Source organism: Geotrypetes seraphini, chromosome 5 (assembly GCF_902459505.1).
Source record: "Geotrypetes seraphini chromosome 5, aGeoSer1.1, whole genome shotgun sequence".
NCBI classification, from domain to species: Eukaryota; Metazoa; Chordata; class Amphibia; order Gymnophiona; family Dermophiidae; genus Geotrypetes; species Geotrypetes seraphini.
Window position 1 is genome coordinate 19,686,437 of NC_047088.1, and position 11,854 is coordinate 19,698,290.

The following is an 11,854-nucleotide window of genomic DNA, read 5'->3' on the forward strand; positions in this document are numbered from 1 at the left end:
CAGTAACATGAGGGGTTGCTGAAAAGTTCTCAGCCCAAGAAGAGAATGATGTAGATGTGCAGTGGCGTAGGAAGTGCCCCCCCCCCGTGCCTTCCTCTCTGCACCCCTCTTCCTTCCACACACTCCCCCCAACTCCTTCCACCCCCATTTCACACTTGCACTCCCCTCACCCCGTACCTCAATCTTTGCCAGCGTGAGTGGCTTCGATAGCATGCTCCTTGTGCCAGCAATGGAGTCCCTCTGACATCACTTCCTGGTCCCGTGACCCGGAAGTGATTCAGAGGGGAACCAGGCTGTTGCAAGCAATAGGCAAAAGTGTAGGGTGGCGTGGTGTGGCAGGGCATAGTGAAGAGGTGCCAGTGCCCCCACCGACTTGGCGCCTGGGGCGATTCGCACCCCCTTACTATGCCACTGTGAATATGGTTCAATCAATGATCTGAAACCATGTCAAAACATAGAATTTCATTTCTGCAAATTGGCACTTAGCGAAATAAGATAACACTCTTTTCAGCTACAGTGGCAAAATAGCGCTCAGAATTTAGGAAGTTGATTGGTTGGGGGAGAACTTTTCAGCACCCCCCCCCCTCAGTCATTCCAAAATGTTGGCAGCAGCTCGCTGAAAAGGCAACAAAAAACAACTAGGAAGTGTCCACTCAACCTTGTTTCTCATCAGCATTCAAACATTTGGGCACCCACTTGACTGACAGCCACTGCATACCCAGCTGCTTGTGGATTATACACCCAACACATGTCCTGGATATCTGTAATGTCTCAGAAATTGTTTTAGCCAATGGACATGGTGAACAATTTCTGGAGATGCCACTGTTTGAGGTCTCCCAGACTTTGCTGCATCTTCAGTCTTGAAATTTCCACTGTGGAGTATGATGGGCATTTGTCTTCTCAATGTTTGCATCATACAATCATGGATTTCCTTTGGAGTTTACTTAGGCAGGAATGGGAACTTCATGTCTGCTCAGAGCTTAATTTCACGTTTCATTGACATGGTTCAATTAACGACCTGAAACAATGTCAAAAAACATAGTGTTACAATTCTGCAAATTGACACTTTGCAAAATTAAATACAGTAACACTCTTTCCAGCTAGTGGCAAAATAACTCTCAGAATTTAGGAAGATGGTTGGGCTGAGAACTTTTCAGCACCCCCGTAACTAACCAAGCATAAATGGATTCTAAATACTGAATAAAGCCATTTACATCTCCACTCCCCCCCCCCCCAGCGGCAGAAAAACAAACAAAAAACAGAGAACGGAGGGGGAGAGATGAGTTGATTTTTGTATGCAAACTTTATTTTCTGGTGTAACACAAAATTAACATTTAATTACGGTCACCATAATCCTACTTGATGTATGTGTTTAGCTTGAACACCAAAATGAAGTATGAAAGCTGAAGAAGATAAAATGAAATAAAGAAATATATGAGTAACTGCTGCAAATCCTGCTTTTCTTTTTTTTAACCAGGATCTCAGTACAAGTCAATGAGGATCCTGGAGATCCTGGTTTTTACCATGTTCCGGACCAATACAAGTCAACAAGGATCCTGGTTTTTACCATGTTCCGGATCAATACAAGTGAATGAGGATCCTGGTTTTTACCATGTTCCGGATCAATACAAGTCAATGAGGATCCTGGTTTTTACCATGTTCCGGCTCAATACAAGTCAACGAGGATCCTGGTTTTACCATGTTCCGGCTCAATACAAGTCAACGAGGATCCTGGTTTTACCATGTTCCGGATCAATACAAGTCAACGAGGATCCTAGTTTTTACCATGTTCCGGCTCAATACAAGTCTTAGAAGATCCTGGTTTTTACCATGTTCCGGATCAATGCAAGTCAATGAGGATCCTGATTTTACCATGTTCCGGATCAATGCAAGTCAATGAGGATCCTGGAAATCCTGGTTTTACCATGTTCCGGATCAATACAAGTCAACAAGGATCCTGGTTTTTACCATGTTCCGGCTCAATACAAGTCAACGCGGATCCTGGTTTTACCATGTTCCGGATCAATACAAGTGAATGAGGATCCTGGTTTTTACCATGTTCCGGCTCAATACAAGTCAACGAGGATCCTGGTTTTACCATGTTCCGGCTCAATACAAGTCAACGAGGATCCTGGTTTTACCATGTTCCGGATCAATACAAGTCAACGAGGATCCTGGCTTTTACCACGTTCCGGCAGGATAACTTTGTCTTTTCGCTGGGCTCCGCTCAGGCTCTGGTCGGGGGCAGCGCTGCACCCAGGAGCTGCTCCCTGTCCGGGGGCTCGTCGGCCTCCGGCCCGCCGTCTCTGCTCCGCGCCGCGTTCCATCCCCTCTCGATGTACAAGTGGTAGGGGTCGTGCTTGGACTCCTGCTTGCGGGAGCGGGTGTAAGCCAGGATGAGCGCCCCCGCCAGGCAGGCGTAGAAGATCATGATGAGCAGGATGTAGAGATAGGCTTCGTCGCCCCCGGCCTCCCGGCCGCCGCCGCTCCGGCTGCCGTTCCGGGGGGGGTCGGGCGGCCGCAGCTCCTGCAGCACTTTGCTCAGCAGAGAGTTCAGCCTGGCCGCCTCGCTGCAGTTCATGGTGGGAAAGCGAGAGCCGAGGGGGAGGAGCGAGGTGACGAGAAGGGAGCGGCGCCCCTGCTGCTGAAGTGGACTCGTCCCCCGGCCGTGCTTTCACTTGCCTCCGACCATCCGGGTCGGGCGCTTTGCTCTTTGCGTCTCCTTTTGCTCCAACCTAATCCAACCCTCCCGAATTGTGGTACAGTTTCTAGTCCTGCCACCCGTGTGGTATCTCTAGACAGAACTACAGTATTTGCGAAGGCACCACAGAAGGCAAGCTGGGTTGGGGTGGGGGGGAGTCAAATTACTGCACATCACACACACTTATTACATTAGCATTAAAATTGATAGAATCATTCTACAAATTCTTCTGTAGGGGCGTGGCCAGCAGGGCCCGTTGAAGAGAGAATAGCAGCCCCTCCCCCTCCAGATCTGCCAATCTTCCCCCCCTCCCCAGTTCAGTCTCTCTTTTCTCCCCCCCCCCCTACTGGGGCCGGCTTTCCTCTCTCTCACTTCCCTGCTGTCCTGTAAAGTTGCTGGTGATAGCAGTGTCCTGATTGGCTGCCTTTGGCCAGCCTCTGGCTCTTCTCTCTGCTGCATCCTGTCTCCTCTGGTGCAATTTTCTTGTGGGTGGGTAATTGACATAAACCTTACAAAAATTAGGGGCATGAGGGAGGAGAGGGAGCAGTGTACAAAGGATCAAAGACTGATGGGTTTGCATCATTTCTTGTATGTGCTTTAGTGATTTAGATGCTTTTAATAAATTGATTGTTCTTGAGGCTGATGCACTTTCTCCTTGAGTTTTGTATTGTTACAGGTGGGGTTGTATTCTCCTCTTTGGTGTGGAATACTGCAAGGAGAGGAAAGAAAAAGTCAGGAAGGGTGGGGGGAGAAAAGGCTGCAGCTTTAGACAGGTGAGGTCAGAGGTAGAGAGTTGTGCGGGGACAGAAATCCCACCCATCCCCGCCCGTATCCTCTCCGTCCCCGTCAGGATCTTCTCTGTCCCCACCCATCCCCGTCAGGATCCTCTCCGTCCCCACCCATCCTCACAAGGAATTACCTCCATCTCCGCCCGTCCCCATAAAAAGCAGCAATTATTTCTGACAGGATCATCAATTCCACAGTTTCTTTTGGGTTTGCAACTGCTGTTTTCCTTGTGGAATCTCTTTGGTGGAACCCTTTTTTTGTTTTCTGTTCAGGTAATTAGCTTATAAACTCCCTCTTTTACTAAGGCTGACGTGTCCATTATATTATATGGTCGAACCCTGCTTCCAAAGCCTTCCATCCCCGTGAGAGTCCCGTGGGCCAGAGGGGGGGTCCCCGTGGGACAGAGGGGGGTCCCCGTGGGAGTTCCGTGGGTTAGGGGGGATTCCCGCGGGACCCGCAGGATTCCCACACTCCCCATTCCCGTGCAGACCTCTAGTCAGAGGCTGTGTATTTTTTTCACCTTTACTTGCTTGTTTCTGGACCAGTGCCTTACCTGGTCCAGTGGTTAAGCTGGCCCTTTTGGACTGAATCTCAACATAAACCCTGAAGCTCCAGTTCTGTATCACAACTCCACAGTCCTTAACAATGGAGCTATCCTCCTTACGCATGCTATACAAAGCAAAATATATTCAAATTGTGATTAACATCTCATGAACAGCAGACACTTTGTTTAAAGCAGACAGGCTTTTGTTTGTGAGGTAATTCTACAAGATGCAGGAACCACCAGTCCTGAGTATTTTTATTTTGGGATGACAATACCCCAGAGCCTACTTTCAAACAGACCAGACACTTGGCAGAATAACACAAAGCCCTGCAAAAAGACAATCAACACCTACAGTATATAGGAAAAACTTATCAAACCCTGACCCACCTATACAAAGTCTCCTAGGGTGCTTAGGCTTTTCTCAGTGCCTGCCAGGATGCACTAGGCAGGTACATGGCACTGCCATTTTGAAGAGGGCAAGAGGGAGTAAGCATGCCTCTTGCCTGCTCCAAAAAGGAACATGTGGGGTAGAGAGGTGCAGGGGGAAGTTGTGAGCAGAGGCATAGTAAGGGGGGTGCAGACCACCCTTGGCACCAGGTCAGGGGCACTGGCACATCTCCGCCCTGTCTCGCCACACCATACCACCCTCACGCTATCCCTCCCCCCACCCCATACCTCCGTATTATCTTCGCTAGTGCAAGCAACTTCTGCCTATCGCTGGCACCAGCCAGGTTCCCCTCTGAATCACTTCCAGGTCACGGGGCCAGGAAGTGACATTAGAGGGGAATCCAATGCTGGCGTGAGGAGCATCATTGCAGAAGCCCCTGGTGCTGACAAAGATTAACAGGTACGGGGGGAGAGCGCAAGTGTGGAATGGGGGGGGTGGGAAGGAGCAGTGGGGTGCAGAAGGAGTGGGGGTGCATCCTACCCTTACTACACCACTGTTTTATTAGCTTTGGAGGCAGGAGGCACCCCAAAGTTGCCAGAAATCTAGAGCTGATGCGTTCTATCCAATGGGTCATTCCATGTCAAGTGGACCAGGAGTCCACGCTCAACCCCCTTGAAATTCAACCAAATTTTACAGGGGTGTTGTCTAGGGTCTCAAATGAAACTCTGCAAAATTGCACCTTCTGATTACCCATCCATCTCTCCCTGTTCCTCTCACCCCTATTTTTCCCCTTGAGACTGGTCATTTGGAATGCTCTTATGTTTTACTTAGATATTCTGATCTTTGTCGACCCTAAAAAGAAGGAATTGCCTTCAAAAGCTAGTCATAAAGGCCCCGGTTCTATAAAGTCTGCCTAAAGTCAGACATGATGAATTGGTTTTAGGTTCTAATACCATTATTAAAATAAAGAAAAAAGCAGTAAAATAAATGAAATAGTTGGACCCTTAATTTAAGGTTATGGTTAGGAAGGAGGTTTTGAAGGAAATGATTGCATCACATGCATTCAGGATGAAGACTTGAAATAACATCCATGTTATAATTGGTCTCTTTACTGAGAACAGTGCATCTTTTATGCTACTTCAACCTCCGAATTTAGTTGTTTTGGGGTGTTTGTTATTAAAATGGGGCATCGTTTGAATGATAAAAAGTAGTGGGTTAACAGAAGTCTTACATTAATTATAAAATGGAAGTTGTACACTGATGTGAAGTAAAACTTTTTAAAGTAAGCATCGTACAAATTATCCTTCATACCACCTTTTTTGATTTATGATCTCGGCGCCAGGCCGCCCATTGGTACAAAGTGTTAAGTGGATTTAATAAAAAGAAATTAAAAACTGGTTTAAGAGATATTTGGAGCATTGAGATTAAGCATGAAATTACTGCCACAAATTTGGTCTTGGAGGATGAAATGTACGGTGTCAGCATCTATGAGACAAACTTGGTTTTTTCTGTTGCATAGAGCGTTGTGGACCCCTGTTAGGTTACAAAAATTAGATAGTTCTTTGTCTAACAGATGTTGGCATTGTCATCTGGAACTTTAGATCATTTACTGTTTCATTGCCCATTTATTATGAATTTTTGGAAATCAATTTGGGACCAAATTAATAATTTATTAGATAACCCAGTGGCATTATCCTATGATACTATGATATTTGGTATGGAAATGAGAGCAAAGAGTCAGATTTCTGCGAATAATAATAAATTACTACTTATAATGACTGGTGTTGCCATTCAGCAAATTACACATAATTGGAAGGATTGGAGGAGATTAAATTATAACTTCTGGTGGAACTCTTTATGCCATATTTATAAAATGGAAAGGTTTATTGCATTGCAACGGGGATACTTTAAGAAGTTTCAGGATGTGTGGAAACCATTGACAAAGTATTGTAAAGATTAATTTGAAATTGTTTCCCTTATACTTATCGATTTAAGGGGTAGGGAGGGGGGAATTTTTTTTTTTGTTGTTATTTTATATATATATATATATATATATATATATATATATATATATATATATATATATTTATTGAATTTTCAATATAATCAAGCATAACTTTGTACAGAAAGGAAATCCAGCAAGAAAATTAGTAATTAAACATTATAAAACATCAAAAACATCAAATATAAGCTTAATCTCTACTCAAGTCCTCAAATGGGATCCAAGGTTGATGATGGGCAAATAATAATAAGAAAAATTAAATTAGAAAAATGTACTAGTAGACTGAAATAGACCCTTTCTTAAACTAAGCACTCATGTTTCATCTTTCTCCAAACATGAAGTTGATAGAAAGGTTGTCAGTTGAGATGGCTCAAAGAAGACAAATTTATGTGAACGATAATTAATTACACATTTACATGGATGTCGCAAATAAAATGTAGCCCCTAGAGCCATAACACCTGGTTTCCTTAACAAAAATTCACGTCTCCTTCGCTGGGTCTCCTTGGCCAAATCTGGGAACATCTGTATTTTACAACCTAAAAATTATTTTTGTTTATTTTTAAAGAAAAGTCTCAGCAACCAGTTTTTATCTGGTGCGAGAGCTACTGTTAAAAGTAAAGTTGCTGGTTCCGCCAATTCTTTATCAGATATTTCCAAAATATTAGATAAATTCATAGAATCATGTCCCATATTCTGTTGTTGTTGTTGTTGCTGTTCCAGTTTCTTATTTGGAAGATAGTAAACTTGTGTAAATGGAGGTAATGTTAGGGGGGGAATTTTATTATTACATGTTTTATATGATAATGGAATATAAGGGTGGGTGGGGTGGGAAAAGGGAAGGGATATGTTTTTATGTAATATATCAATGATTGTTTGTAAGTGATGTAGTTAATGTTAATCTGAATGAATATATTTAACACTTAATGTAATTTTGAAAATGAATAAAGAATTAAAAAAAAAAAATAAAATAAAAGATATCGGCGCCTACTATAATTGAGCAACAGGCTTAATCGATGCTGATATTGGCACGCAATGCCTCACAATCGACTTTAAGTGGACTTAATTGAAAGTTAGGCGCCTAACTCAGAAAACTCCATTCTATAAAAAGTAGGTGCCTACGCTAAAAGTGGGCATGGTTAGGAGCAGATCATGTGCGTGTTTTCGACTTGGGCGCCTCTTTGTGAACTAGGTGCCGTTAGGCTCTGGTAGAAGAAAACCCTGGAATTGGGGACGCCTAGATGTTAGGACACTGAGCACCACCTCTAAGCACAATTCTACAATGAGGTGTCCAAGTTTTATAGAAGCAGTTCCAATACCGGTGCCTAACTTTAGGTGGACTTTATAGAATCAGGGCCCAAATGTCTTAACCCTTTGTTGTTCAGAAGCAACATGTGCTTCTATGGTTCTTATGGGAGGAATGACACGGGGACCATCTACCACAGTAAACCATGGTCACTGCAGTAAATCTGCAGTAATGGGGGACATTTGCAACTGGTTTACCACAGGAATGGGGACAAGACCTTTTACCGCCCCATGGGAGCGGTGAAAAGTCTTGTTCCTGTGGTAAAAAAATTGCACCCCTGTCAGACTCGGCATCTCCTTCCCAGCTCTTCTTGCGCCTATTTTACCTTCAGGAACCAGCCATGCCACGATGAAGACAGAAGGAACCCAAAACCAAAGCCCAAGACCAATATGATTTGAATAAAATTACCAGACAACAAAAGGTAGAAAAAATAAATTTATTTTATATTTTGTGATTAGAATATTTCAGATTTGAAATACGTATCCTGCTAGAGCTGGTATTAGACATAACTGGGAACTGCAAAGCCTAGGCTGTGCTTCTTTAGCTTCCAGCTGGCTTAGGTCTCTCTCTGATCAGGGGGCAGATGCCCTAGTTGCTCTCCCCTAACACAATTCCTGCCATGTGTGACTAAAGTATTTTCTATGTAGCATTCTGTAGTAATTTGGTTTGTTCAGTTTTCACAATAATGGAGAGGATATTTGTGAAAAGGAGGGGAGGCAGGGGTTTTGTTGATCCTTGTTCTGTATTATTTGTGTTTATAAAATGACAATTGTACATAATAGTCTCTTTTTATACTTTAATAAAATAAGTTCAGTATCAAATTATAACTATTCGAGGCATGTGCAGATGGGATCTGACAGTTTGCTGGACAGGGACTGAACTTGTTGGGACGGGGTGGGAACATGATAAATGTTTTCCCCGTGTCATTCTCTAATCTGCATCTCCAAATGGCTGTTTACTTGGCACTGTTGCTCTGGTTCAACATCAAGTTACATAAAGCAGCCATTTTCACCATCTACCATTTAAAGGGTTAAAAGTTTATTTTTGTCAACTTTCATTGGGTTTAATTTTTGGGTTATTTTATTTCTTTAATAAAAGGTTTACACATAATTTAGGGGGATAGGGAAAGGAGGATGGGGGGAAAGGTGAATAGGGAAAAGGGAAGGGGGGTAGGAAATAGATTGAGGGTATTGAGAGATGCAATGGGTAATTTGGAAATATATTTTGAAGAAATGAAAGACATTTGATGGAAATTAATATGATGAATTTTAATGTAATGACTATTTTATTGTATTATATTATTGTATATTTACTGATTTCTTCAATAAAATGTTATAAATTAAAGGGTTAAGGTAGTCCTATAACAAAGGTGTCATATCTTTTTTTGTTTAATTTCTATTCATTATACAGTATTAAAAGGGGGACAAACATGGCTACAACATCATTTTTTTATCCAACCAAAGTTAAAGAAGAATTTCTGCCTAAGTAGCCTGGATATTCATAATGTTAAAGTGTTAAAAGCTCTAGCACAGAGGTGTCAAAGTCCCTCCTCGAGGGCCGCAATCCAGCCGGGTTTTCAGGATTCCCCCAATGAATATGCATGAGATGTATTTGCATCAGGGATCTCAAAGTCCCTCCTCGAGGGCCGCAATCCAGTCGGGTTTTCAGGATTCCCCCAATGAATATGCATGAGATCTATTTGCATCAGGGATCTCAAAGTCCCTCCTCGAGGGCCGCAATCCAGCCGGGTTTTCAGGATTCCCCCAATGAATATGCATGAGATCTATTTGCATCAGGGATCTCAAAGTCCCTCCTCGAGGACCGCCATCCAGTCGGGTCTTCAGGATTCCCCCAATGAATATGCATGAGATCTATTTGCGTGCACTGCTTTCGTTGTATGCTAATAAATCTCATGCATATTCATGGGGGAAATCCTGAAAACCCGACTGGATTGCGGCCCTCGCGAAGGGACTTTGACACCTCTGCTCTAGCACATGGTTTCTCAACTCGGTCCTGGAGTTACCCCCTTGCCAGTCAGGTTTTCAGGATAGCCACAATGAATATGCATGAAAGAAATTTGCATAGAATGGAGGCAGTGTATGCAAATCAAGTTTATGCATATTGCATTGTGGCACTCCTGAAAACCTGACTGGCAAGGGAGTACCTCCAGGACTGAGTTGAGAAACAGTGCTCTAAATGATAAGTTATAGTGAAACATAGAAACATAGAAATAGACGGCAGATAAGGGCCACGGCCCATCTAGTCTGCCCACCTTAATGTCCCTCCCCTACCTTTGCCCTGTGAATAGATCCCATGTGCCGATCCCATTTGGCCTTAAAATCAGGCACGCTGCTGGCCTCAATCACCTGTAGTGGAAGACTATTCCAGCGATCAACCACTCTTTCAGTGAAAAAGAACTTCCTGGTGTCACCTCGTAGTTTCCCGCCCCTGATTTTCAACGGATGCCCTCTTGTTGTCGTGGGACCCTTGAAAAAGAAGATATCTTCCTCCGCCTCGATGCGGCCCGTAAGATACTTGAACGTCTCGATCATGTCCCCCCTCTCTCTGCGCTCCTCGAGCGAGTATAGCTGTAATTTGTGTATGGAATTTGTGTATGGAAAGTTTCTAAAATCAGATCAGAGCCTCAGTCGTACGTCTGTGTGGTTTCTTGTTTCCCACTGGGGAGCTATTTACGCCATGTATCATTAATCATTTGTAATTATTCAATGCCATTTTCTGGTAGATAAAAAGTAAATATTTATTTTACTCAGCTGGTTTTGACTATGACTCAGACATTAAGCCTGGGCCTGATTGTGTCTGTAAGTGAATGTGGTTGTGTGGAGATGGGGGGGTGTATCTTTAGGTGTGCCGCTATTAGTATCTATGGGTGTGTTTATGTATGCATACATGCACACAATGTACATAAATTAATCATTATTAATTTATAACCTGTCACTTAAGTATATATTATAGCTATTTTCTATTATGTCTTGTGGAAAACATATTTCCAGATATGCCGGTAAGCCAAGGTACAATATTGCAACACAACCCATGTGACAACCACTGCATAATCACCACATTAGTCTAAATTTGCTGCACTTTCCACTTGGTCCAATAACAATTGCAGAAAATGTGCAGGTAGGACTCAGAGCCCAGTTAGGAAAATCAGGCAACACGAAGAGGGGATTGTCACTTTTTACTTTCGGATAGAGAATGACACGGTGAAAAAATTGGTCCCCGTCACCGCCCCGTCCCCGTCTCACCATCCTCTGCACCGCCCCGTCACCGTCATTCCCTTCACCGCCCCGTCACCGCCACTGCCACCCCATTCACCGCCCCGTCACCGCCACTGCCACCCCATTCACCGCCCCGTCACCGTCACCGCTGCATACATAAAAGCCTCAAACGGGTACGATTTTATATACTTTTCTAATATCTCCCCTATGTATCTGTCATTGCCCCCCCTGTGTCCATATACCATCCCCATGGCATGTCCCCTTTATGTCTCTGTCCCTATGCCCCAAGCACATAATTTCCCCTCTTTCTGTTACCTTCCTGTGTCCAGATTTCCCCTATCTTCCTCTTCCATACCAGTGTGTCTCTTCTTTTCAACCCCATCTAGCTTTTTTCCCTCTTTCTTCCCCCCCCCCTGCTTCTAGCATCTGGCTCACCTGCCTGTCCTTCCCTTTCTTTCCTGCTGTGGGTTTTTCTTTCCGTTTTCATCACCTTGGCCCAGAATCCTTTTCCCTTTCACTCCCTCCTTACAGTCTGAGCCGGGAACACGGGTGATCGCACGGTCCTCGCAGCCCCCACCCGCCTGCCCAATCGATCCTAGTGTTTAGCCAGTTCTCTCCCTTCTCCTCAACTTAATTTGCAGGCTTTCTTTTTCAGCAACCTGCACGCTTTCCCAAAGAGCCGCACACGCGCGGCTGCTCAGTGTTCAATCTTCTGCTCTGCTGCAACTTCCTGTTTCCGGTTGCGTCAGAGCAGAAGATCGAAACTGAGCAGCAGTGGCTCTTTGATAGCGTGCGGGTCGCCGAAAAAGAAAATCTACAAACTAAGGTGAGGAGAAGGGAGAGAGCTGGCTAAACACTAGAATCGATTGGGCAGGCGGGTGTGAGCTGCGGGGA

General features: G+C 44.1%; 1 protein-coding gene across 2 annotated transcripts; it reads right to left on the minus strand.

The window, feature by feature from the left end:
• Window positions 1-1,292: 1,292 nt before the first annotated feature.
• Window positions 1,293-2,920, minus strand: KCNE5 (potassium voltage-gated channel subfamily E regulatory subunit 5). Of its 2 annotated transcripts, none has more exons than XM_033946104.1 (2): window positions 2,142-2,920; window positions 1,293-1,741 (listed from the first exon to the last, which is right to left on the minus strand). In XM_033946104.1, exon 1 carries the CDS (start codon window positions 2,579-2,581, stop codon window positions 2,228-2,230), a length of 354 nt encoding a protein of 117 aa, XP_033801995.1. In that variant the 5' UTR covers window positions 2,582-2,920; the 3' UTR covers window positions 1,293-1,741; window positions 2,142-2,227. The 2 variants fall into 2 exon arrangements, with proteins under 2 accessions (XP_033801995.1, XP_033801994.1); XM_033946103.1 differs by lacking the exon at window positions 1,293-1,741 and adding an exon at window positions 1,907-2,101 and having other exon boundaries at window positions 2,145-2,920.
• Between the last annotated feature and the right edge of the window lie 8,934 nt (window positions 2,921-11,854).

Coding starts and splice junctions, on each gene's coding strand:
- KCNE5 (XM_033946104.1), bottom strand. CDS start 2,581: ATGAACTGCAGCGAGGCGGCCAGGCTGAACTCTCTGCTGAGCAAAGTG.